This window comes from Panthera leo, chromosome B4, assembly GCF_018350215.1.
Source record: "Panthera leo isolate Ple1 chromosome B4, P.leo_Ple1_pat1.1, whole genome shotgun sequence".
Classification (NCBI taxonomy): domain Eukaryota; kingdom Metazoa; phylum Chordata; class Mammalia; order Carnivora; family Felidae; genus Panthera; species Panthera leo.
Genome location: NC_056685.1, coordinates 75,240,230 through 75,267,147, shown reverse-complemented (window position 1 = coordinate 75,267,147; position 26,918 = coordinate 75,240,230). Strand labels below are relative to the sequence as shown.

At 43.1% G+C, this 26,918-nt stretch overlaps 2 protein-coding genes across 2 annotated transcripts; both read right to left on the bottom strand.

The window, feature by feature from the left end:
- Positions 1–1,962: 1,962 nt before the first annotated feature.
- Positions 1,963–4,844, bottom strand: LOC122225387 (olfactory receptor 8S1-like). The gene is made up of 2 exons (XM_042948301.1): positions 4,069–4,844; positions 1,963–2,125 (listed from the first exon to the last, which is right to left on the bottom strand). Exons 1-2 carry the CDS (start codon positions 4,842–4,844, stop codon positions 1,963–1,965), a joined length of 939 nt encoding a protein of 312 aa, XP_042804235.1.
- A 15,840-nt stretch (positions 4,845–20,684) lies between these two features.
- Positions 20,685–23,176, bottom strand: LOC122225637 (olfactory receptor 8S1-like). Its single transcript, XM_042948477.1, has 2 exons — positions 22,945–23,176; positions 20,685–21,637 (listed from the first exon to the last, which is right to left on the bottom strand). The coding sequence occupies exon 2, from the start codon at positions 21,618–21,620 to the stop codon at positions 20,685–20,687; it is 936 nt and encodes a 311-aa protein (XP_042804411.1). The 5' UTR covers positions 21,621–21,637; positions 22,945–23,176.
- Positions 23,177–26,918: the final 3,742 nt, after the last annotated feature.

Genomic DNA, 26,918 nt, shown 5'->3' with positions numbered 1-26,918 from the left:
TAGCATCACACTCTCCAGTTCCATCCATGTTGCTACAAAGGGCCATATTTCATTCTTTCTCATTGCCACGTAGTACTCCATTGTGTATATAAACCACAATTTCTTTATCCATTCATCAGTTGATGGACATTTAGGCTCTTTCCATAATTTGGCTATTGTTGAGAGTCAGAGCTGTTAGCTTATAACCTCCAGATGTTAAGTCCGCTTGCTGTCAGAACACACTCCATCCGGCCCCTCTGCTTTTGCAAGCCAGACTCGGGAGCTCTGCTTTGCTTTGCTGGTGGGCTGCCCCTCCATCCCAGCTCCCTCCTGCCAGTCTGTGTAGCGCGCACCGCCTCTCTGCCCTTACTACCCTCTTCCGTGGGCCTCTTGTCTATGCTTGGCTCCAGAGAATCCATTTTGCTAGTCTTCTGGCGGTTTTCTGGGTGATTTAGGCAGGTGTGGGTGGAATTTAAGTGATCAGCAGGACTCAGTGAGCCCAGCGTCCTTCTACACCGCCATCCAGCTAACTGGAATTTAAGTAAAAACTTGAAGAAAAAAAATGACATTTCTGAGTTAACTGAGTTATCTTCTACTTCCTGTTTTTCTTCTTCTGCCTTTCTTAGATGTCTAATATAGCTGATTACACTCCTCCTACCCCTATACCTGCAGGGCCTTTTGGTAGTCAGATCATACTTCTCTTGTCTCAGAGATGAGCAGTTCCCACATGAAGTCTCCCTATGGCTTGTTTAGAGACTGATAGGACCATGAAAGGGGTGGAGAGGCCATCCTTCTCCTATACTTAATGAAAAGAGACTCTCAGGAAATAACTTGGTACTCATGATGTGACTTTAGTGTGAACTTAAACACAATGTGATGCATCTCCCAGAAGTATTGCATGCTATTCCCCCTTGGGACAAAATGATTTACCCAAGTCTACAGGTTTTAGGAGTGACTCCTTTGTATGGGTGTGTGTGGGAGGACAGGGTCAGATGGCCATTCTTCCTACAGAGCTCACATATCAACTTCTTATTACCCTGTCTTAGTTACCCCTCAGGAAGTCAAATGCTCTGGTAACATAAGGGACCTGCTTCACCAAGTGGTCCAAGAAGAAATGCAGCTAAGGCTGGGACTTGTGCCCAGTCCCATTGCTCTGGCCTTCATGCCACAGAGAAGACCAGGAAACATCACCTGTGAGTGTACCATATATGAGGCCATAATCTGAAGAGGAGTTTGCTAGAGGAAACTGACAACAAATTTATTTTCAGAGAGTATCTTAGCTTGAAGTTCAGAAGAACAGAGGGAAGCCAGGGAGCTGGCATGGAAGTAGTCCTGACTGATGTAGTCCTGACCTCTTGGCATTTGATAGAAGCATGACAGGAAAGTGCTGTTGTTCTCTTCCTGAGAACATTCTTGGGAGCTGAAGGAGAGATGGGATGGCAGCTGAGAATCTGTTCTGTTTCTCCAACTCCTTCTCCTTCCTTAGCCCTGGAACAAGTCCTGAACCAAGAAGGGATTTGAAGTGGTCCAGGCTCAGGTTGCTGTGGGGAGGCTCAGGGCAGGGCTGTCAGAGTGCACCCTCTCCCAGAGCTCTGTGTGAGGAGGTCTCAGAATGGTGCCCAATAATATGGACTCCCTTTCTATCCCAATTTCTCCTCCATGCTATTTTCCTCTGACATCTAGATATAATAATTTACTTTTGGATAAGTACCCAGCAGTGGAATTATTGGATCATATGGTAGTTCTAAATTTTTTGAGGATCCTTCACACTTTTTTTGTCAGAATTTTCTTGAGTGGTGACTGGCCCCCCTGTCATGTGCTCTGTGGGGGTTTTCCTATCTCACTTGATTGGGGGAGGACAGTGGAGTTAGAGGAACTAATCTTCTGTTTTTAGAAGAAAGAACATAGCTGGTGATAGTTCTTCCTGCCTCCTCTTCCTTTGCACCACTGTTTCTCCTGTTACGAGCAGGCAGTGGAACTCGGTTAGAAGGTAAGCCTGGGCTTCCTGGCCAGCACTCTCTTGAAGGCTGCTTTCACTTCCTGGTTCTTCAGACTGTAGATGAGAGGGTTTAGCAATGGGGTCACCACACTGTACTTCACAGAGACCACTTGTTCCAGGGCTAAGCCAGATGCTGGAGTCATGTACCTTGAAGGGAATGGCACAGAGGAGTAAACTGAGCTCAGAACAATGGCCACAATACTGTTGGCAGGCATGGTCCATCCCATCCCAGAGTCTCTGCAAAGTGGGTCCTCAGAGCTGAATTGACTATCAATGGCAGCAACGTCTAGATGTGACTATATGATCACTGAGAAGTCAATCATTTCCACCTTCATATGCCTCCAAACATGAGTTCTCTTATGCAGAACATTATAAGGGCTGCCCTGAGAAAAAGAAAGTTCTGTAGCACATCAAGGGCTGCAGATTAGAAAAAAACTAATAATTTCATGCATTTCTGTAGTACTTCATATGCTTCAAAACATCTTTTCTTAATAGTTATGATAAAGATATGAGGATTTTTTTTCTCTTCTTTTCCCTGTATATACAATGTATGTTCTCATCCTGTGAGGATTGTTTCTGGCAAAAGTGTATGCTTCTCTAATAATACTGTCATTGTTCCCAACATTTATGGCTCTGGGAATTATCTCCAGTCACGGCACATTATTTTATTTTATTTTATTTATTAAAAAAATTTTTTTAATGTTTATTTATTTTTGAGAGAGACAGAGACAGAATGCAAGTGGGTTAGGGGCAGAGAGAAGGAGACACAGAATCCGAAGCAGGTTCCAGGCTCTGAGCTGTCAGCACAGAGCCCGACCTGGGGCTCGAACTCACAAGCTGTGAGATCATGACCTGAGCTGAAGTCCTTTGCTCAACTGACTGAGCCATCCAGGTGCCCCATGGCACATTATTTTATATAATCCTTATTGGAACATACATTTGTCCTTTTAGGTGCATTTTTCTTTGGCTTAGTAAAGAAGCCAAGCGTGGAAAATAAAAATGTGCTAAGCACAAGATATTAATTTAAAATAATAAGAATAAATCTTGGGGGTGCATTTTATTAAGTGTCACTGGGAGTATTTCCCAAAGAAACATTAATTTTTTTGTGTGTGTGCTAGAGTGCCATCACCATTGGAATGTTCTTTGTGGGTTCTGGTGTGCTTGATTTAAAAAGATATTCATTTTACTGTCATTATTCTTCATCTATCCCTCCTAACATTTCTGTGAAGTAGGTAGGAGAAATCTTATTGTCTCCTTATGGCATATGAGGAAAATCAGGCAGAGAGAGATAAAGAGATTTTCCCACAGCCTCAGGTGAGCTCTTCTTGACTATTCCTTATCATCCTTTTCCACCCTTGCCTTCTCTCCAAGTAACAAGCAGGTGAGAAAATATGGAGCAATTTGTACAAATCCATCTCCAGTTCAGTGGATACCATGGACCATTAATTATTCTGCTCCTAGTAGGTGAGGACTTGTCAGCTAGAGCTGTTTATGTTTGAGAGAAGCATGGTAGGAAAGAGCATGAGGTTTGAAATCAGTGGGACTTGGTTTATATTATGGTTCCATTACTAACTTGTTCTGGAACATTTGAGAAGTCACCTGGTTAGGTTCCTTACCTGAAAGTGAGGTTAATAATATTTCTTTTCTCTACATACTAAAATTGAGCTTGAGCCATGTAAAAGCAGCTCAGAGACATCATCTTCCAGTAGGAAAGAAAGATGTCATCTGTTTCAAGAATTGTATGTTTTATTTATTTATTTATTTTTGCCTAGCGCTGAATAATAATCTACCAAGGGCTGTCTGATTTCCTTTTGAGAACTATTAATCATAGGTTAGTGAAAGTAGGAAAGTCTCTAGTCCTTGTATAAGCTCATCTTTCAGACTTAGACAATTGAGACCTGAGAAAGAAAATGGATTTTTTTATAATTCACACAGCTAGTCCACAGCAGAACCAGAACTAGAACCTAGGCCTTCTGAATTCCAGTATAGTAATTTTCCTGCTCCTTTGCAATGCCCAGTTCTACAGACCAAAGCCACTTTAGGGCAAGGGATACCCTACATTTACATTTAGGAGATATAGTATGACATACCTGAAAACTCCTGAACCATAAAAGATGGTGACCACAAGAAAATGAGAAAAGCAGGTGGAAAAGATCTTCCTCCGACCCGTGACAGAGTTGATCCCCAGGGCTGTCATGATGATACAGGTGTAGGAGCCCAGAAATAGGACAAGGGTGCCAAGGCCCAGGACCACCATGGTGGTCAGGATGGAGGCAATGCTAATGTAAGGGTCAGAACAGGCCAACAGGAGGACTGGGGGAAGCTCGCAGGCAAAACTATGGACAAGATTGGGGCCACAGAAATGCTGCTGATCCAGAAGGATGCTGTTAACCAGGCCTGTCCCCACTCCTATGGCCCAGGATGCTCCCACCAGGCCAGTACATACCTTCCTGTTCATGGCCACCACATACAACAGTGGGTGGCATACAGCCTGGAACCAGTCATAGGCCATGACTGAAAGGAGGCAAGCTTCAGTGGCCCCAGAAAATATGACCAAGGAGATCTGAGTAAAACACTCAAGGGGGGATATAGTCTTCCATTTGGAAAGAAGGTTCTCTAAAAGCTTAGGTACAATGATTGAGGAATAGAAAGTATCCAGAAAGGAGAGGTGACTCAGGAAGAAGTACATGGACGTGTGGAGGTGGGAATCAGCCCTGATCACCAGTAGCATCGTCAGGTTTCCCATCAGGGTCAGAAGGTAAATCCCCAGGAAGAGCACAAAGAGCAGGGCCTGGATCTGAGGGTTGTTGGACAGTCCTAAGAGAACAGATGTAGTGACTGTGGTTATGTTGTTACCAACTTCCATGGAGCATTTAAGTTCCCCTTCAGAGGGGCAAGAATGGAGAAGAATGATCAAATGAGTTATCAGTCTTAGAGCATGCCTGGGGATGAGGCATTGGGAGTAAAGGTTCACGGCTCATCAGCCCTTCCTGGCTCAGGGTAGGAAGCTATTGGCCAAGGTGGAGAAGGTAGAAAAGAAGAGCATAGACAATCAGACCTAGAAAGGAAAGAGAAGAGAACAGAGATCATCCAGACTGGAGAAAGAAAGGAAGGCAGTTGGGAACGGACTCCAGAGCATTGAGAAGTACTATTCTCCAGTTCCAGAAGGAAATGAACTCAATCCACAGGAAGGCTCTGATCATCACAGTAAATAAGTGATGAACATTTGGACTGACTATGTGGCTGAAAGATCATGATGAATGAGTGATTGATAGGGATATTGTGATACCTGATGATGGTGCAAGACCTTTCTCTGCCCCAGTAAGTTCATGAGTAAGTCACTTGAGTTTCTTATTAAAAAAAAAAATCTGGGCGGGGGGTACCTGGTTGGCTTAGTTGGCTAAATGTCTGACTCTTGATTTCGGCTCAGGTCATGATCTCATGGTTCATGAGTTTGAGCCCCATACTCTGTCCTGACAGTGTGGACCCTGCTTGAGATTCTGTCTCTCTTTCTCTCTCTGCCCCTCCCCTGCTCTCTCTCTCTCTCTCAAAAATAAATAAACATTTAAAAAATCTTGGAAAACTAGATGGTTTCTAATGTCCATTCCCGCTTAGAAATTCTAAAGATTTCGGGGCACCTGGGTGCTTCGGTTGGTTGAGCGTCCGACTTCGGCTTGGGTCATGATCTCGCGGTTTGTGAGTTTGAGCCCCGTATCAGGCTCTGTTCCGACAGCTCAGAGCCTGGAGCCTGCTTCAGATTCTGTGTCCTCCTCTCTCTCTGCCCCACTCCTGCTTGTGCTCTGTCTCTGTCTTTCAAAAATGAATAAACATAAAAACAATTTTTTTTAAAAAATAAAGAAATTCTAAAGATTAAAAAAAAAACAATTCTAGGGGTGCCTGGGTGGCTCAGTTGGTTAAGTGCCCAACTGGCTCAGGTCATGATCTTGCAGTTTGTGAGTTTGAGCCCCATGTTGGGCTCTGTGCTGACAGCTCAGAGCCTGGAGCCTGCTTTTGATTCTGTGTCTCCCTCTCTTCCTGCCCCTCACCCACTCATGCTCTCTCTCTCTCTCTCTCTCTCAGAAATAAATAAAAAAAAGTTTTTAAAAAAGCAATTCTAAAGATTAAAGGACAACTTCCTTGGGTATTACTGGTACTAAATAAAAATCCTTTCTTCCCTTCTGTGTCAACCCAAGCAGAAGTGGCACACAAATGTGCTGATTTTATGGAAGCCAGGCAGGAGGAAGCCCTCAATATGGAGGTGAGGGTTGTGCACATCAGCTACTCCAAGGTCTTCCCATTCCAGGGTTTCTGTGAATCTATATTGTCTACTGTTTGTTCTGTAATCTCAGTACTTAGCATGTAAGTCCATGAAGACTGTGCTACTCTCTGAGTTGGTACCAGGAGATTTGGATAAAGCCAAGTCAATCTTGGACTATCTTCTGTGCATCACAGGGATGGTAAATGCCAATGAGAGTGAGTGAGTGAGAGAGAGAGAGAGAGAGAGAGAATGCAAGAACACTGAGAACAAGAACACCTGGTAAAATGTACAGTGATAGGGTTTGGTCTAGACCAGAACACGGTATACTTGTCACCTTCACCTTTCTCTTTGATGGATAACTCAGGAAGGTGATAAGTGAGGATCTGATCTCTCTGTTCATGGTTTGACACTCACAGGTTCCCAGAGTGGGTAGTTTTAGGAGAAGATGTATATGAATGAGAAGGAGATTTGTCTTTACCTGGGCACCCTAGGCCAACAAGTGATGCTCTCAATGGGTGATACTGAATGGCATCCTTCCAACACTAGAGCAAAAGCCCCAGATATGGCTAGGGCTTCTGTGGACTTCCCTCAACTTTAGAAGATTCAGGAGTGGAACTCCTAGCAAGGAAACATTCCTATAGTCTTCTGTCTAAGGGGAAGCCTTCTTAACTCTGCTTCCCATATAACAATGGCCAGAGGGACTTGATCTTGACTCTAGACTTTGGAGAGTGACAGAGCTCCCTGGAGAGGCCCTTAAGTAGGAGGCCTGCTCTGAATGTGAATGAGTTCTCCTGGGCCAACTATTCCTCCTCTGAATTACTCTTGTTTCAGTGGGTTGCATCATAAACGATGGGACCTAGGGTGGCCAATAATGTCTACAGATAAAAATAAGGAATTCTAAGGATTCCTAGTGCAAAAACTTGGAATTTCATGTCTCCCTCCCTTTGTCTTTCCTTCCTTCTCATTTCATTATGTTTTAAATCATATTTATGATTATACAAATAAGATTATGATAAAAGATAGAAAATGAAAAAGATACTGAAGATATATTGAAAATGAAAGATATTAAAGATATTTTAATGATAAAAGAAGAAAATAAGGATTCATCATGTCATCCAAAATTATTTTATTTACTGTAATTCAAATAAAATCCAAATAGATTAAAAACTTTAAGACAAATTTTAATTGTGGCAAACCCTTTTTATTGTAAACAAGTTTAAACATATAGAGAAGTAGAAAGAACAGTTTATTGACCTTTCTGTATCCATCATCCAGTTTCAATAATTATCAGCTCCTTGACTGCTCTCCAGCTTTGATCACATTGAGCTGGAAAATGTGGTCTCTGCATTATATGAACAGTCATGTGTCTAAAACATGGGAAAGTTCTATTACTGAAAGGTAGAAGAAAAGGGCAGTACTGAGGACGGATGGTCAGTCTTTGCCATGGATGAGGATTGAATGGTGATTGACCAAGTTCCCAGGAAATAACAAAGCAACAACATATAAGGAACTGGTGCCTTTCATTTGGGACCACCCATACGTCTCTGGACTTAAGAGAAAAATAATCTTTTATTTTGTCTGAGGCACTGCATTTGAAGATCTCTTCTATAACAGCTTAGCCTTTATCTTCCTAAAATAGATTTCATAACTAACCCAAATTGTCTCCAATGTCCCACCACCAGCACATACATTTCAAGGAAACAGAGAAAGAACTTACAATTGTCTCCAATGTCCCACTATCAAAAATAAAGCTGCAATAACCCCCTTTTCTTTTTTTGCCTTCAGGAGCATATTTATTGTGTTTGAGATAATACATCAAGTTGCTCTCTGAGCTGCATAGGGTAAAAGGAAGTTTTCTCATTATAAACTGACAAAGGTAAGAGGTAAAACATTTTTCACAACAGCATGAGCCACATACTCAGAAAAAGATCTCTGTTAATACAAATAACAGAATATCTAGTCATCTAAGGCTACTTTTATAACTTAATACAGATAGGGGAGCCTGGGTGGCGCAGTCAGTTGGGCGTCCAACTTTGGTTCAGGTCATGATCTCGCGGCTTGTGGGTTCGGGTCCTGCATCAGGCTCTGTGCTGACAGAGCCTGGAGTCTGCTTTGGATTCTGCGTCCCTCTCTTGCTCTGCCCCTCCCCTGCTTGTGCTCTCTCTCTCTCTCTCTCTCTCAAGAATAGATAAACATTAAAAAAAATACAGATAATAAATTAGGCTAAAATGCACCTTAATATTTGGTAGACATCAGGAACTTTAGTACATCACAAAATATATTTTGATACACCAAAGAAGCAAGACTTGCAAGCAGGTGTCTTAGACATAACTAACCTACAGCTATAAAGTTCTATTCTTGATAGCATTTACTTCTTTGGGGAGTCTACCAGTCTCTAAAGGGTAAACTCAGGGAGTAGGGTCAGTGTTGCATGCACACAGAACTCTGTACTGTGTATAGAGATGTGTGGTCCAGTGAGAAGATGCCCTCTATTCCTTTATACCACATACACATTGTGTGAATTATGTCACATTGCACTTGGCCCATCTTCTGAGTATCCTGTAGTGTTCTGTCTGCCCTGTTGGTCAAGTACTGAATGAACCTGCAGGGTTTTAGTCTGAGGAAAAAGAACAAATTGACAGCAAAACTTTCAACACAGAAAAGCAGTATTCCAGTTGTCTTTAATTAGATGGCTCCCTGACTGTTGATGTCACAGAGATAGATTCTGGTTGGAAGTTAACCTTTGAAGCCTTAAATAGATAATCAGATGAAAATGTGATATCCAAGGGGCGCCTGGGTGGCGCAGTCGGTTAAGCGTCCGACTTCAGCCAGGTCACGATCTCGCGGTCTGTGAGTTCGAGCCCCGCGTCAGGCTCTGGGCTGATGGCTCGGAGCCTGGAGCCTGTTTCCGATTCTGTGTCTCCCTCTCTCTCTGCCCCTCCCCCGTTCATGCTCTGTCTCTCTCTGTCCCAAAAATAAATAAAAAACGTTGAAAAAAAAAATTTAAAAAGAAAATGTGATATCCAGAAAGAATAGACCACCATCATATACAGAACCTGGTGGACCATTCATAAATGTCTCCTTTGGGCCCAGCACTGCAGTTAGGAGGCAGATGAAGGGTTGCCTATTACTATGTCAGCAATAGTCAAGCAAACACAACTCATTACATACATAGTCACATGATAAACAATAACTAGTCCTTAAGTAAGAGAACTTCACAGCACCATTTGTCACACATGTGCTCATTCTAGACTTACTTGGTAGTTGAGGTGGCTGTGTGGGTTTGCTAATGGGCTTTATCCAAAGGAAAACAAACTTCTCACACCATTATGACATGAGGTGGTTTTGCAACTTGGAGTGAGGCCCCTCTGAGGTTAGGCTCCTACCATTCCCCAGAAAGCAGGAGACAGGGGAACTGTCTTCTCTTGTAATTACATTTTGAAGAGTTGGTTTTTAGGTTCTTGAGAAAGACATTACCAGGCAGTAAAGCCAGCAAGGGGCTTTTTAACGTTCAAGAAGATTTACATACATTTCCAGGAGACAGAGGAAGTACTTACAAGTTTTTTTTAAAGTAAATGCTCTAAGAAAAGCGATGAGGGAGAGAAGTTACTTCCTTTCTTCTCGACAGGAGAATTAGCCTTTTATTTTTAATTTGCAATTGCCCTTCTGTCATCCAATTGCTCTGCCACCTCTTGTTGAAAAGACCATTGTTTCTCTACCGAGTTTCCTTTCCACCTTTCAAAAATCAGTTCATTATATTTGCATGGATTTATTTGGGTTCATTGATCAACATGTCTATTCCTTTGCTATCCTTTTGCAGATACAACACTGTGTTGAATACTGTAACTTTATAATAAGTCCTGAAATCAGATAATGTAAGTCGTCCAGCTCTGTTCTTTCTCAGAATTGTTTTGGCTATTTTTGTACCTTTGCCTTTCCATTTTCACGAGTTTCTGCAGGCTAAGGTATTGAATCCCTTCCCTGGCTGCAAGGGGACCACAACAGCACCCGGTGGGCTTTGATGCATTTCCTGCTTCAGCCTGAGCCTTTTGTTCCACAAGAGAGATAGGTAGGGGAGCTGGGCCTGGAAGATTTGATTGTGGCTGCTGTTCCCCGACCCCAGCCAGCCCACGGGGAGAGCTTCCTTTGGCGTGCCCCCACATCCTCCCCGTGAGAGCCAGGTGGGGTTCCTGGAGGAGCAAACTGCAAGAAGGTGGGAGCTTCCCTATGACTGCAACCCTTGGGGAGCCTCACACTGGCACACTGTCAGCCTCCAGTAATCCATCAACATTTCTAGTTTAATTTTCCTCCTAGTTTATATGGCACCAGCAGCTTCTGTCCTGAGTAAGCAAATGCTCAGGTCTTGTGTCTCCCTACAGGTACCTGCTCCTTTCCAGATTTCCATAGGGCATCTGCCCAAGACAGTTCTCTGATGGTTAAGATAAGTTGTTGATTTTTAAATTTCCCTAGCTTTTTTCTTTTTCTTTTATTAAATGTTTATTTATTTATTTTTGAGAGAGAGAGAGAGAGAGAGAGAGCAAGTGGGGGAGGGGCAGAGAGAGAGGGAGACAGAATCTGAAGCAGTCTCCAGGTTCTCAGCTGTCAGTACAAAGCCTGACATGGGACTCAAACACATGAACTGAGAGATCATGACCCGAGCCAAAGTGGGACGCTTAACCCACTGAGCCACCCAGGTGCCCCTGACCAGGTTTTTTCTTTTTTAAATTTAAATTCAAGTTAGTTAACATACAGTATAGTCTTGGCTTCAGGAGTAGGACCCAGTGATTCATCCCTTACATATGACACCAAGTGTTCATCCTAAAAAGTGCCCTCCTTAATTCCCATCACCCATTTAACCCATCCCCCCACCCACCTCCCCTCCAGCAACCCTCAGTTTGTTCTCTGTATTTAGGAGTCTCTTATGGCTTGCCTCCCTTCTGTTTTTATATTATTTTTCCTTCCCTTCTCCTATGTTCATCTGCCATGCTTCTCAAATTCCACATACGAGTGAAGTCATATGATATCCGTCTTTCTCTGACTGACTTATTCCACTTAGCATAATACCCTCCAGTTCCATCCTCGTTGCTGCAAATGGCTAGATTTCATTCTTTTTCATTGCTGAGTAGTATTCCATTGCATATATATACTACATCTTCTTAAACCATTCATCAGTTGGACATTTGGGCTCTTTCCATAATTTGGCTATTGTTCATAGTGTTGCTGTAAACATTGGGGTACATGTGATCCTTCGAATCAGCGTTTTTTTATTCTTTGGGTAAATACCTAGTTAGTTCAATTGGTGGATCATAGGATAGCTCTATTTTTAATTTTTTTGAGGAAACTCCATACTGTTTGCCAAAGTGGCTGCACCAGTTTGCATTCCCATTAACAGCGCAAAAGTGTTCCGCTTTTTCCATATCCTCGCCAATATCTGTTGCCTGAGTTGTTAATTTTAGCCATTCTGACAGGTGTGAGGTGGTATCTCATTGAGGTTTTGATTCATATTCCCCTGATGATGAGTGATGTTGAGCATTTTTTCATGTGTCTGTTAACCATCTGAATGTTTTCTTTGGAAAACATCTATTTCTTTGGAAAACATCTATTTCTTCACTGGATTGTTTCCTGGGTTCTGAGCTTGGTAAGTTCTTTATAGATTTTGGATACTAACCCTTTATCAGATATGTCATTTGCAAATATCTTCTCTCATTCCATTAGTTGCCTTTTAGTTTTGCTGATTGTTTTCTTCATTGTGCAGAAGTTTATATCTTGATGAGGTCCCAATAGTTCATTTTTGCTTTTATTTCCCTTGCCTCTGGAGACATGTCTATTAAGAAGTTGCTGTGGCTGAGATCAAAGAGGTTGCTGCCTGTGTTCTTCTAGGATTTCGGTGGTTTCCTGTCTCACTTAAGTGAGACTTAAATGTCTTTCATCCATTTTGAATTTATTTTTGTGTATGGTGTAAGAAAGTGGTCCAATTTTATTCTTCTGCATGTTGCTGTCCAGTTTTCCCAACACCATTTGCTGGAGAGACTATTTCTCCATTGGATACTCTGTCCTGCTTTGTCAAAGATTAGTTGGCCATATATTTGTGGGCCCATTTCTGGGTTCTCTATTGTGTTCCATTGATCTATGTGTGTTTTTCTGCCAGTACCACACTGTCTTGATGATTACAGCTTTGTAATACAGCTTGAAGTCTGGAATTGTGATGCCTCCAGCTTTGGTTTCTTTTTCACCATTACTTTGGTTATTGGGGGTCTTTTTTTGGTTCCATACTTAAGATTGTTTGTTCTAGCCCTGTAAAGAATGGCCCAGCTTTTTTCTTATTGTAAGAGCAGGAGTGATAGCTTGCCAGCCCTCTGCAACTCTGAGCCAAAACCAGAAGTCTGAGTTTTTAAATAGGAAAATTATAATTCTTGTTTCCAGAATGTCTCTTATTTTACTGTACTTGAATCTCTTTAATGCCTTCACTGTTTGTATTTTTTCTGTGTTGGTTGTTTATTTAGGTCCATCTATTTCTATCTCCTTCCACATTTTTTGTGGGTTGTTCTGATTATTTTCTGCTTGACGTTTATCTCTGTGTCTCTCTATACTGTTTTGTTTGCTCACTGTGGCCAAAGTCTGGCTGTTTGAGTTCAGTAAGTGGCGACATTCTCCTGGCAGAGGAGAGTCCACACCTGTGTGCCTATAGCAGCCTGCAAGTTGCCATCCCATCCCCAGACACATACTTCTGTACTCCAGGCAGAGTGTGACTTCCCATCCTCACAAAAGGAAGACTTATCTCCGTTTGAGTTCTTCCTTAGATGTTTGGTAGTTGGACAGAAATCCCTTTGCATGAGGTAATGCCAACCCGTGACCTATAGACTCATTACTGGAGCGCTAGTCTTCCCAGGAACATCCATGTTCAGCTCCTGGAGAGAAAGGCCTGCACACACTGTTCCTAACAGCACTCTCAGGGAACCTGAGCCTCACCGACCCAGCTTCCTGATGGTAGCAGCCACAGCTCAGCCAAGGAGAACCACGAAATTTGAACTTGGGATTAGAGTTTGGTGGGACATATTCAAGCTGCCAACCCTTTGTACATTTTTGGATACAATAACACATTGAGTATATTAATGGCCAACTCTGCCATATCTTCATTTTGCATTTCATTGGCCTAATCAATTGCAAATTGCTGCTAAATGCTCAGAGAGAGGCATCTATTGTTTTTGCTTCCAAGTTTCTATGGGAACTTCATTCAAGTTCTTGAGTCCTTATAATGCATTCTTCCTGAAGATGAAATTTCCCCAAACCCAAATATCTTGATTTACCTTTCTCAAGGTCTCCAGTGTGGTCTCTTTGGTTATGGGTTTAGGGTAAAATAATCCTAGCTCATTCAGACTTCATTACAGAGGCCTATATGACCAACCAATCATTTCTACTTATGGCTCATGCGAAATCTTCCCTGCCAGCCATGCAACCTGCCTCTTGACCCCATAATTGATATTCAGCTCCCACTAAACTGTGAACTCCCTGAGGGCAAGAGGATATATATATTTTTTATTAATGGCAAGAGTTAGACATGTTTCCATCGATAAAGAAAACTCCAAGGATCCAAAATGACAAATATTACAAACCTAAGATTTATAGGAAAAGGATACAATATGACAGCGGCATTAAAATATGGATATGCATCACAGCCAAAGGCTGCCTCATAACAAGGAGAGAGGACTGGGTGGAGCTCAGTTATCTTCCTTCCACAGGGCCATACAGCACATGCTTTCTCTCTTGATTAGAAATTACCAACATGGGGGCGTTTGGGTGGCTCATTGGTTAAGCCTCTGACTTCGACTCAGGTCATGACCTCACGGTTTGTGAGTTGCAGCCAATGTCTGGCTCTGGGCTGACAGCTCAGAGCCTGGAGCCTGCTTTGGATTCTGTGTCTCCCTCTCTCTCTGCCCTTCCCCTGCTCTCTCCCTCTCCTGTCTCTCTCTCTCAAAAATAAACATTAAAAAAAAAGAAAGAAAGAAACCATCAACGTGTATGGCACACACCACAACCAGGAGCTCCCACCTATCGGGATATGCGTGACACATCGCTTCCTCCATCCAGCCTGGTCAAGAAGTGGCTGCTGCACAAACCATCTCCGCAAAGGTAGCAGCGATTCAAAGATCCAAGGTAAGCCCAAACGTTTGCTCAGGGGCTAGCAAACATTCTCCTCCACTTAGCTGTGTTCTAGGAGGGGGGCTTTGCCCCTGGGTCTAAAATTCTCAGTAGCCGTTTCCACAAGGTCTCATCAGGGAACTTTCTTTTAAAGTACGCTGCAGTCACAATTCCTTTCACTCAAGAATCCCTTATTTTTGTGTTTTCTTGTCCTCCATGGTCAATTTGTCCCACCTGAATCACCTTTTTAGTTAATTGGTCTCACAGATATAGTTTATTTAGCAGGTATATCTGCCCCAGGTTCCTTTGGTTGAAGCGCCATCTCCTGGCCAGAGAGGGTTAAGCCCAACGAAAGGAGATTCTGAGCTTTTATTTTTGCTAACATTGAATGCAGCCACCATGGAACTGATTTTTTGAGGACCTGCCTGAAGTTTCCTGCTAATCCACTTTGCTAGATCTGAGGCTTAGGTTTTATCATTTTCAGATTCCACTGGAAGGTTTATTACCAATAACTGCTTTGAAAACGTGCTGATTCAAATCAAGGGTGACTTGGGAACCATCTGGCATCAATGATTCATCTCCACCCCCTTTAGCAGAACCAGAGTTTTTCTATCTCAGTAATGCCTTAGCCATATTTTTAGTTAAAAATGAATCAGGGACTGGACTTATAATCCCCCTTCTGATACCAACCGAACTAATGGCAGCAGTTAGTGCTTGATAAAGGGCACTCACAGGACCCCAAATAACAATGCTTACAAATCTATGGTTGTTGCCTAAAGGGACACAGCATAGCAAAAGCATCAAGTAAGGATAACCTCGTAGCCAAAAGCGACCCCACAGCAAGTTATCCAGAGACACCTGGCATTGGCTCCAATTGTCCTCTTTCCACAGTGCCATGGCAGGACATATTTCTTAGATCAGAAATCACTCATGTGTGCATGGAACATTTTGGAACCAGGAAGTACAAAAGGATTCTAGGACTACCTTGTACCTTGTTAATCATATAGATCTTGCTATGTAACCAGCCTCAATAGCAGAGGTCTCTATGAGGTCTCACTGAGACCAGATACAGTCAGTCTCATTGTTATCAATAAACAAGGCTGACACACTGGGATAAGCCACTTCAAAAGTCACCGTGGACCCATGGATACAAAGCAAACCATTTATCAGTGCATTTCATACCTTGACCATTTCATGGCATACCTTGATCAGTGCCATGCAGATGTGTCTCTTATTTCAGTAAAAAACTTCAGGCCAATTTGGCATCTGCTGGAATTAACCCTTATAGCACAGCACACTCTCCTTCTTTAGTATTAAATCCCTGTCAATGTAGAAAGCTCCACACATTCTAGATGCTCACAGGAAGCTCGATGGGTGAATCAGTGAATGAATAAGCAGAATTTGCAATCCCAGGCTTTGGCTGACTGATTTCCTTTCCCTTTCTTTTCTTTTCCTTTAGCATGTGTGTTTTTCATATTAAAGGCATTTGGACAATTAATCATTCACTGTTGCTGAGTTCACTGTTTCAGTTCTTCTAACATAGTTAGATCATAAACTCTGGAAAGCTGAGATATTTTTAATTTTTCATCCCTACCTCTGCTTTCTCATGTTCCCAGTCTTCCAGCTGGGTTCTCTGCTATGATGTCTGTCTCTTACCCATGCTACATAGTAGATATCAGCAAAGCACTGATACTAAAGTATGGTCATACTAAAGTATGGTCATCAGGGTGACATGTGCTTAATATATTCTTGGTGAATATTTACTAGAAATGAATTAATCTCAGCGTGCCTGGGTGGCTCAGTCAGTTAAGCATCTGACTTTGGCTCAGGTCATGATTTCATGGTTCATGGGTTTGAGACCCATGTCAGGCTCTGCGTTGACAATGTGTGAGCTGCTTGGGAGTCTCCCTCTCTCTTCTCTCTGCCCCTCCCCAGCTCTCTTTCTCAAAAATAAATTTAAAAACTTAAAAAAAAGTGAAATAATTTCAGTGTACCTGTATGCTTGGATTATATATAGTTCTGAGAATAATAGGTATGTGCCTAGGTCTCTACATAATATCACTGAGTCCTTATAAAATTCACAGGAGATGGGGCACCTGGGTGGCCTCAGTTGGTTAAGCCTCCGACTTCAGGTCAGGTCATGATCTCGCTGTCTGTGAGTTTGAGCCCCGTGTCAGGCTCTGTGCTGATAGCTCAGAACCTGGAGCCTGCTTCGGATTCCGTGTCTCCCTCTCTCTCTGCCCCTCCCTGGCTCATGCTCTGTCTCTCTCTCAAAAATAAATGAACATCGAAAAAAAAAATTAAAAATTCACAGGAGAAGTATATGATTACACTCATTTAAAATTTTTTAATGTTTATTTTTGAGAGAGAGAGACAGACAGAGCACAAGTGGGGGAGGGGCAGAGAGAGAGGGAGACACAGAATCCGAAGCAGGCTCCAGGCTCTGAACTGTCAGTCCGATGAGGGGCAACTCATGAAATGCAAGGTCATGACCTGAGCCAAAGTCTGACATTTAACCTACTGAGCCACCCTGGTGCCCCTGATTACATTCATTTTAGAGAGAAACTCACAGAAATTAAATAACCTATGTATTATTAAAAAAGTTTTTAAGCAATCTCTACACCCAACATGGGGCTTGACCTCACAACGCCAAGATAGTTAGAGATCAAGCATGTTGCACCAGTTGAGTCAGCCAATGCCCCTTAAATAACTTATTTGAGGTCACACAGGTACTACCTGTTTGGGCAAGGATTTGAAATAGGGTCTGTTTGAGATAAAATTTTGGCTCATTCACATTGCTACCATAAGTCTCCCAAGATATTTCAGAAAGCAAGGTGGGTTGCATGCTCCAGCCCTGAAAGAGGGGGCGGGTTCTTCTTTTCTTTAATTTTCTTGTAGCTAGCTTAGAAAGTTCCCTCATGTTGCTCCCTGGTCAATCCATTCCTTATTTTATTCAACCTTGACTTTCTGAAATTTTATAATGTAGGGTGTGTGTGTATATATATATATTTAGATATATTCTTATTAGAAGGTTAATTTTAATTATATTATCCTTTTTTCCCTTGTCATTACTTTTGTTTTGACTATTTAATTTGTTAAGAACTCTAAAAATCTGTATAAAATCTTCCACAATTATTATATTTTTGTTAATTTCCCTTGTTCTTTTCTACAGTATTTTATGCTATGTGACTTGAGAGAGAGAGAGAGAGAGAGAAACATTGAGAGAGAGAGAGAGAGAGAGAGAGAGAGAGAGAGAGAGAGAGAGAGAATCTTAAGTAGGATCCACACTCAGTGAGAGCCCGTGTGGGATTCCATCCCATGACCCTGTGATCAGGACCTGAGCCAAAATTAAGAGTTGGATACTCAGCTGAATGAGTCACCAGGCACCCCTAATTTTTTTTCTTCAAATTCAGTCTTGACTGACAATGAGACCTTGACGACTGCTTTCTCCTTGTATGCATTTTCTAGTTTAGATCTTTGAACAACTATGTATTTACTTATTCATTCATTCATTTAAATTTATTTCTGAGCGAGAGAGAGAAAGCATAAGTGGGGAGGGGAAGAGAGAGGGAGACAAAGGATCCTGAGCAGGCTCTGCCATGGCAGCAGAGAGCCTGATGCGGGGCTGGAACTCATGAAGTGTGAGATTATGACCTGAGCAGAAACCAAGAGTCAGATGCTTAATGCACTGAGCCACCCAGGCACCCCTATTTTATTTATTTTTAAATTGTTTATTTATTTATTTTGAGAGAGAGACAGAGAGAGAGAGAGAGAGAGCAGAGGAGGGGTAGAGACAGAAGGAGAGAGAGAATCCTAAGCAGGCTCTGTGGTATCCACATGGAGCCCCATGCAAGGCTTGATCCCACAAACCTTGAGATCCTCACCGGAGCCAAAATCAAGAGTCCTGTGCTCAACCAACTGAGCCACCCAGGCGCCTCTAGATCTTTGAACGATTTTTTAAAACTTTCAAACTTCATGAGTCACTTTGAAGTCTTTTTTTTTGAGATTATGATTTTTTATTGTTTAAAATAATTGGATTTTTTTAGTGTAGCTGACATACCATGTTACATTAGTTTCAGGTGAACAGCATAGTGATTCTACAAGTTTATCCATTATGAAGTCTTTATTTGGAAGTCTTTATTTTGTATATAACATATAACTTTTATAACCCAATCTTAAAGTCTTTTCCCTGTAAGCGATGAGTGTATATTCCCATTACTGATATTTTCTGCCATGTTCTTGAAAAAAAAATTTTTTTTTACTGTTTTTTTTTTTCTTTCTCTCTTAGTGCTATTTTGTTTTCTATCTATTGTTTGTGCAAGAATGTTATGCTGGTCTTACAATTCTGAAGACCATTAGATACCAGATGACAGTGTATATAATATGTCCAGAAGAAGAAAGAGGACGCCCCAAAATTCTGCAGCAAGGTAAGTTCTCTTTCATATGTAGAGTAAAAATAGACTCTCAGATATGCAAGGTCTTGGAATATTTCACAATCCCCACTTCTTACCAAAAATCTAGAGGAGTACATATGACAACAAAATAAAAACGGAATGAAATAAAGAGCTCATGAATAATGATTAGTGACACTCAAACGGTGGCTGTTAGTGTTCTGGTGCTCTACGTGCCATTTCCTTTAATCCTCAAAATGACTATACGATGTAGATACTATTATTATCCCAATTCTGTATTTAGGAATCCGAGACACAGAATAGGTAAGCAATTTGTCAGGTTCCCAAAGCCCCTAACCATTATGCTCTGATGTGCCAAAGGGGAAGTAAAATGGGGGAATGTGCTGTGAAAGGGATGCCAGTGAATATTAAATAAATTTAAACATAGAATGAAGCCTCAATATAGATTATGATTAAAATCCAGAATTTAATTGATTTCAACAGCACCCAATGTAAAGATAATAACTTGTTGATAATATCCACGGACAGAAAATCCCAAAGGGTGAAAACAAAAACAAAAACGAAACAAAAACAAAAACTGGGGAAGGATATTGAAGGGGCAGAGGGAGGAGGAAGATTGTTAAAGTAAAATAAATTTGTAATCTTTTGTAGGAGGTGTCGACATTTAAAAAAAAAAATTTTTTTTTTAAACGTTTTTATTTATTCTTGAGACAGAGAGAGACAGAGCATGAATGGGGGAGGGTCACAGAGAGAGGGAGACACAGAATCTGAAACAGGCTCCAGGCTCTGAGCTGTCAGCACAGAGCCCGACGCGGGGCTCGAACTCACGTACAGTGAGATCATGACTTGAGCCGAAGTCAAACACTCAACCAACCGAGCCACCCAGGCGCCCCGACATTTTTTTTTTAAAGTTGAACTTCAATGGGTATTGAGGAGGGCACCTTTTGGGGTGAGCACTGGGTGTTGTATGGAAACCAATCTGATAATAAATTTCATATTAAAAAAAATAAAATTGAGCTTCATAAACACAGATTTAAGATGAGCTTAAAATTATAAAGGGGAAGTAAAGATTGTCTAAATATTACAGAGGGCAATAAGATGGATAAATCTTTAACAAGGTAGATCAGTAGGACAAAAAATAATAAGGGTGACAAGATAAAGTACGTTAAGGATTAATTCAGGAGACACAACATTGAATCATGAGCTCTACGAAGGAAGTGGTGCTGTGGTATAAAGGAGCAGAAGAGGGGCGCCTGGGTGGCTCAGTCGGTTAAGCGTCCGACTTCGGCTCAGGTCACGATCTCGCGGTCCGTGAGTTCGAGCCCCGCGTCAGGCTCTGGGCTGATGGCTCAGAGCCTGGAGCCTGCTTCCAATTCTGTGACTCCTTCTCTCTCTGCCCCTCCCCCGTTCATGCTCTGTCTCTCTCTGTCTCAAAAAAAATAAATAAATGTTAAAAAAAAATTTTTTTTAAAGGAGCAGAAGAAAAAACAGACCTTTATAAGCCACAGAGATAAACTAGATACAATTTCATGTATTTTACTTTTTGTTGTTGGGAGAGCCAGGGAGAGGACGGTACAGGGCTCCCTTCAAGTTAGTGGTCAAGAATTGTCCTTTCAAAAAAAAATTTTTTTTAAATGTTTATTTATTTTTGAGAGAAACAGAATGTGAGTCAGGGAAGGGCTGGGGCACACAGAATGCAAAGTGAGCCCCGGGCTCTGTGCCGACAGCACAGAGCCTGACGTGGGGCTTGAACTCGTGAACTGCGAGATTGTGACCTGAGCCAAAGTCAGAGGCTTTAACCAATCAACCAGCCACCCAGGCACCGCAGAGTTCTTCTACCTGAGGGTCAAGCAGACGGCAAAACAAATTTCTCTCCTGCACTCTGCGTCCTTGTTCACTACCTAAAATAGTGTAGGTATTTCTCCACTGTCCTTCTCACAGCCGCCTTCACCTCTACGTTCTTTAGGCTGTAGATGAGGGGATTCAGCAAGGGCGTGACTGCACTGTACTGCAAGGAGGAGAGCAAATCCAGGGAGGAACCCGAGGTGGGCATAAGATAGCGAATCAAACCTGAGCCAAAGAACAGGATCACTGCGATGAGGTGGGAGGAGCAGGTGGAGAAGGCCTTGCTTCTGCCTGAGGTGGAGCTGATGCTCAGGATGGTGGAGACAATACGGGTGTAGGAAAAGAAGATTGGGAGGAAGGTTCCCAGCCCATGCAGTAAGGTGGAGCAGATCAAGATGTCAATATTGATGGAAATATCAGAGCAAGACAGAGGGAAGAGGGAGGGCAGCTCACAGGTGTAGTGGTGGATGGTTTGGGCCTCACAGAAGTCCAGGTTAATAGCCAAAAGCACAATGATGACTGAATTGAGGGAAGCCAGGCCCCATGAGGCCAGCACCAGCCTCACACAGAGCTGGCTGCTCATCACCTGGCCGTAGAGCAGAGGGTGGCAGATGGCGGCATAGCGGTCATAGGCCATCACCGAGAGCAGAAAGGCTTCAGTCCCTGCGGTGATAAACACAAAGAACACCTGAGTCAGGCAGCCCTCTACTGAGATGGTTTTCTTCTCAGACAGAAGGTCCTTCAGTAGCTTGGGCACAGTGACAGAAGAGAAGCAGAGGTCCAGGAAGGACAGGTTACTCAGGAAGAAGTACATGGGCGTGTGGAGGCGGGAATCGGTCCTGATCACCAGCAGCAGCATCAGATTCCCCATCATGGTCAGGAGGTAAATCCCCAGGAAGAGCACGAAGAGCAGAGCCTGGATGTGGGGGTCGTCGGACAGCCCCGTGAGAATAAACTCGGTGATGATGCTGTGGTTCCTCCAGGCCATTTGTGGAGGGGATTTCCCTGGAATAGAATAGAAATAGCGATGAGATCTGTCTCCTTCAGGTCATCACCCCTCTTACCATACATCCCTTGAAGCTGCCCTTACTGCATCTCAGGAAAAGTTTTTATCCTGTTTTGTTATCAGCGATCCTACGTCACAGTCTTTGCGTACTTCAGAGAATCTTCTGCCCCTTCCATTAGGGATTTCACTGGACCAATGAATAGCTTTGGTTCACCTACACATTCATAGTATTTAGATTCTACCAATTCTTCTTAGACTTTAGAAATCGTCAAAAATCTAGCACATATCTGAGTGGTTTTCTAAACCTTCTTTCTTCAATGTCTCAACCACAAGTTTTTGGTTCAAAATCATCCAGTGATTCCCTACCAGAGTTGATATCCATTAGGCACAGTAGGTCCAGTGCCTAGGGCCCCAGTTGTTACATGGCTGATGAAAACATTTTAAATTTCTTTTAAGATCAGAAGAATCTGCATTCTATTCATCTTTATAACTGCAACATTTCAATATCTCTTTGTATGGAAAGAAAAGGAGCCTAGGGAGGCAAAAGTGCCTGGAACCATGAAAGTCATAATGTGTCCTTGCTCTCTACTTATGAACAGAGCATTTAACTTTAGTAAGACTTTATTAAATACAGAGCATTTTTTTAATCACTATCTCAATTGTTTCAAGGCAATTCTGTAAAATTTGATAAGGAATTATTAGCCATGGGGCAAGGAATTTTATCCCCATTTTTACGTGAGAGAAGTCTGATATTAAGGGGTATTTTGTAATGTCAAGTTGACAACAAATAGAAGTAAAAATAGGAGAAGTAGAAGTAAATTACATTATTTTTTTTTCCTAATTATCAGCCCAATGTCTAGGCTTAGTGCACAGTGATAAGGAACACTTTTCTTATTCAGATGCTTCAAATTCTTCTTCATCTGCCCTTAAACTCGTGGCCATTTTGGCTGCTTTAGATACCAGAAAGGTCTATTTGTTTCTGTGTCTTTGCTCACATTCTTCTTCATATGTTCTCCTCTTAAGCCCACTGACCCAGACTCTCCTGGGTCTTCCAGTGTCATCTGTAAACCTGCTTTTTGCTTCTAGCCTGTCCTGACTGCCCAGCTCTCTGTTCAAATCACTGGGACACTTGCTCTCAGGTGCCTTATGGCATAGTCTGAACTGTGTGTCTTGTCTCATGTTAGACAGCCATCTCAGTTTTCCCCTCCCGATTGTGAGCTCCTTGAGAATATAGATCACAACTTGACAACAATAATCACAAATCAGCATTTCTCTGGCTCTTGCCTGCCCGTTGGCTTCTGATTACCTCTCAGATTTCTGTCCGATTATTTTGGAAGCCTCTCCACGTCATCTCCCGCGTGCCTTAGAAAAAAACCTCTGGACTATCCTCAGCACAGTCTCCTCCCGGACTCCAGCGGCCCCCCACAGCGCTAGCGCCCGGCAGAAGTCCTGCTGACATTGCTGCCCCCCAGCGTCGCCAGGCTGCCCACTCACGCTGCGTGGAGGCCACCGCGGCTGAATTTCCAGGATGCTGTTATCTACCCAGAGCACACCGCCTCACGCCGCAGCCCCTCCTGCGGTCTCATTTTTGTAGAATCCACAACATTGTTGCCACCATTGCAAGAAGCTGCTTGTAATTTATTGTGGATGTATCATTCTTTTATTGCCCCCTGCGGGTCAGAGTGAAGAGTCTTCCGATTTTCTTTTAAGTGTTTCTTGCATCCGCTTGCTCTAGGGATCAGCTGTGTAACCAAGAGGACCAGATGGTGAGCAATTTATGTTAATCGTGATACTAAGAATCATTTTGAACCCTAGCTTCTCAGACTACATCCTATGCGAAGATTCCTTCCTCAGTTGGACGTCTGAGGCTAATTTAGCAGTATTCTGTTTTTGTCTGTCAGTCCACAGTCCGATCCCATAGTGGGCTTTTGTCTTCACAGAAATATTTAATCTTACCGATTCAGAGAGCCCTGCTTCTGACCCTTTCAGCTTTGCAGCCATCTTATGACTAGGTGCTAACTCGCATCATGAAAAGCTTAAATTCTGATCCCATTAACAAATCCATCAGCCCCACTTGAGTCCATCTTAGACCCAAGTCTGGGTTACCTGTGTGCCAGGACAGAGAGGGCAATGTTCACCTCTGTGTGCCTGCAGGACACTAGCTTCGGTCCAGGGGTGGTGAAGCATAACTGGAGAAGTTACTTCTGAGGATCCTGCATGGATAAAATTGTAGATACTGCAGTAAGTGAACACTGTATCTTGAATCCATACAAGCAAAGTAAAATGATACGTGGAAGCCATCTTCCCAAAGATTCCTGTATTTCAAAATATTTAGGGATATGGCTACCCTGGAAATCGCTTGCCTTCTTCCGCTTTCACTCATAAGGGGGACCTGGCTACAGTGTCCGCTGGGGCTTCAAGCTCTCTCATCTGAAGAAGCGTAGCATTTATGGAGAATCCTTTTCTGTCCTGCCCGACACCCACGTTTTTTATGGAAGAAGGCAACAGCGACTTCTCTTGTGTGATTTCAAGTTGTCACAAAGGCATCTCCCTCCCCTTCACAATCCCTCAGCAGCACCCCAGATTGATGCCTCAGACTTCTTTAATGACCAGGAACAATTAATCCCAGATCAATGAAGCATAAAAGTAAAGCAGACCAGCAGTTACTCTTGGGAAGGGAAGCTTCCATCCTGAGATGTGGCAGACGGACACCAGAGTTAGAACATGGATTGTGGGCAGGAGTGGACAGGGGGGCTGGTCATGGAGGGATGGGAGATGTAGAAGGAGGATTTCAGCAGTGTCTTGGATAAACGCCTGTGTTGCCATTTTGCCAACACAGATGCCTCATACCCACCAGATACCTGGTCGTTCGATCGATTTCTCTTACAAAGAGATGAGAGAGGATATTGGGTATGTTTATGAGTTTATGGCTCTCAGGAGGTTAACTGTTGCAGGGGGACTTCCACAACGAGGAAAAAAGCCTACTGTGCTTCTAACTGTTGTGCTGAGCAAGCAGGAAAATAAGTGCCTCTGACAGTCCACCTTTCTCTCTGATACCTTCATTTCATTCCAGGTGTTTGCTTTTTGTAATCCTTTGGGGTCCTGAAGCATGAGAGGGATTTATTCCTAGACTTTACTTTTTATTTTTTTTTAAACATTTTTAAAAGACTTTATTTATTTATTTTTGAGAAAGCACAAGCAGGGAAAGGGCGAGAGAAAAGAGAGAGAGAGAGAGGCGAATCTGAAGCAGGCTCCAGGCTCTGAGCTGTCAGCACAGAGCCCAACATGGGGCTCGAACTCACAAGCCGTGACATCATGACCTGAGCTGAAGTTGGACGCTTAACCTACTGAGCCACCCAGGCGCCCCTATGCCCAGACTTTAAAGTGTCACTTCCTTAGTGTGAAGCAGGGAGGGAGGGAAGGTGTCTAGGGCAGCTGGTACAGATGCGTCATTCAGAGAAGCAGAGATATCAGAGTCCCATCTGGGGAGATGGTCTGCCAAGGAGTAAGATGCTCCCCCCTCTAGCTTAGGGACAAGGAACGGGTGGAGCAGACACCTCAGACTTTAGGACAGATGGAAAGGATCGTGGGGTGGAGAGGGGGGAGAGGAAAAGCAGCAGAATTGAAACATACACAGCACTTTACAGGCAGAAAAACAGGGGGGCCACCAGAAAACCAGACGAGATATTACCATTCCCCTGGCTTTTCTTGGAGGAGGCAACTCCACATGTTCTGTCTTCCCAATCACAAGCAGACTCTTGGTAGGTAAGTCCCGATAACAGAACCCCCGTCGCAAGCGTCTCTTTGCAGAGTATAGAGCCTTTTCTCTTTGCTGTCAGTGAGTGAGGGAAATTAGAATGGCTCGAGCTCTGGAAGCACTGGATACGTCACAGAATCAGGACTATTCTCCAGAACACCTTAACCTAGAGTGGGGTCATGCTTCAATGCAGGCCGCTGTATGGAAAGACAGGGACGGTTCTTTTTAAAGAAGCTCCTGTTCTGAACAACAGGCACACATCCCATGGATACCTTCTCACATGATCTCAGGTGCAGTAACGTGCCTGGTGTTCATTTATTTCCTCTGCGCTCCTGAATACTCTCTGAGAGCATCACCTAAAGAAAGAACAATCTAACAGAACCAGTCAGAAGGCCATCTGTACTTAGGGAGCCGAGGGGCTGGGTCGGGCCCCCAGAGGAAGCTGGGCCGCTGCCCTGTATTCCCTGAAGTCCCAGTCTGAAGCCGAGCTCGGGCCTCACTAACCGCAGTTCGCACTTAACTAGAAAGGTGAATTGAGTAGGAGGCACAGAGGTTCTCTCCAGGGCAGTATTTCAAGTTTCTGAGCTGAGGGAATTATTGAAAGCCTAGAAAAGACTATTATTAGGCTTGGGGTGGGAGTGGGGGTGTTGAAAAACAAGAGACTAAGAAAGAGATTTGAAGAAAAACTGCTGGAAAATGGACATTTCCCCCATGGCATCATTGGCCTGAGAAAGCCCGTAGAAAGTGTTGAGGGAGGTGAGCTGTGACACATTACCGCCTGAACTGCAACTCATTTCCAGCGGACATCGCAGTTTTCCTCATTCCTCCGACAGGATCGTCCGTTATAATAGTTAAACGAAAGGCTATAAATCCACCTTGGGAATATTATTCAGCCCTAAGTTTCTAGTGTTTCTATTTTAAGCACATACTGAATTTTTAAAGGAGTTTATTAAAGAATGGTAATTGAAGTATGTAATGAATTGTTTTTAGTAAGTCCTACAGAGGGTCTTTGAAATGTCTGAAGTCAAAATTTTGTATTTCTGATTTAAGGCAGAGAAGCGTCATCAGCATTTATTGGGGCTCACATATAAGTAACAAACACGGAGGGCACGTTACCCTTCACCATTGGTGGAGGATGCCATGGAGTCCGTGGTCTCTGTGGAGCTGTACTCCTCCTGCCAGACCATCCGTGTGGACCCTTGGCTCGCCTCAGTGTACAGATGGGCCCGGGCAGGGCCAGGAGGGGGTAGATGGGTGATGAGAGGGCCCTACTCACCCCACTTGCTCTGTGCCCACACGGCTCCCCTGGCTCCTGGGTGGCATGACTGAAATTGCCACAGAAACAACGGGTGGAAATTAAGATGGACACACTAATGTTTCAGCAAGGCTCGACTTTAAACTTTAAACTCCTCCTCATTCTTGAAACCTCCCCATCCCCTTCACTTGTTTTTCTGTGGAATCCTTTGTTCCAGGACCTCAGTATCGATGTTGACATCCCGCTGACCTCATACTTAGGGGACTGG

What these genes read in the sequence shown, in the direction of transcription:
- LOC122225387 (XM_042948301.1), bottom strand. Translation starts at nt 4,844, where the DNA reads ATGGAAGTTGGTAACAACATAACCACAGTCACTACATCTGTTCTCTTA. An exon ending in TATGGTTCAGGAGTTTTCAG is followed by an intron (nt 2,126 to 4,068) that starts GTATGTCATACT and finishes ATTCCCTTCAAG; the next exon opens with GTACATGACTCCAGCATCTG.
- LOC122225637 (XM_042948477.1), bottom strand. Translation starts at nt 21,620, where the DNA reads ATGGCCTGGAGGAACCACAGCATCATCACCGAGTTTATTCTCACGGGG.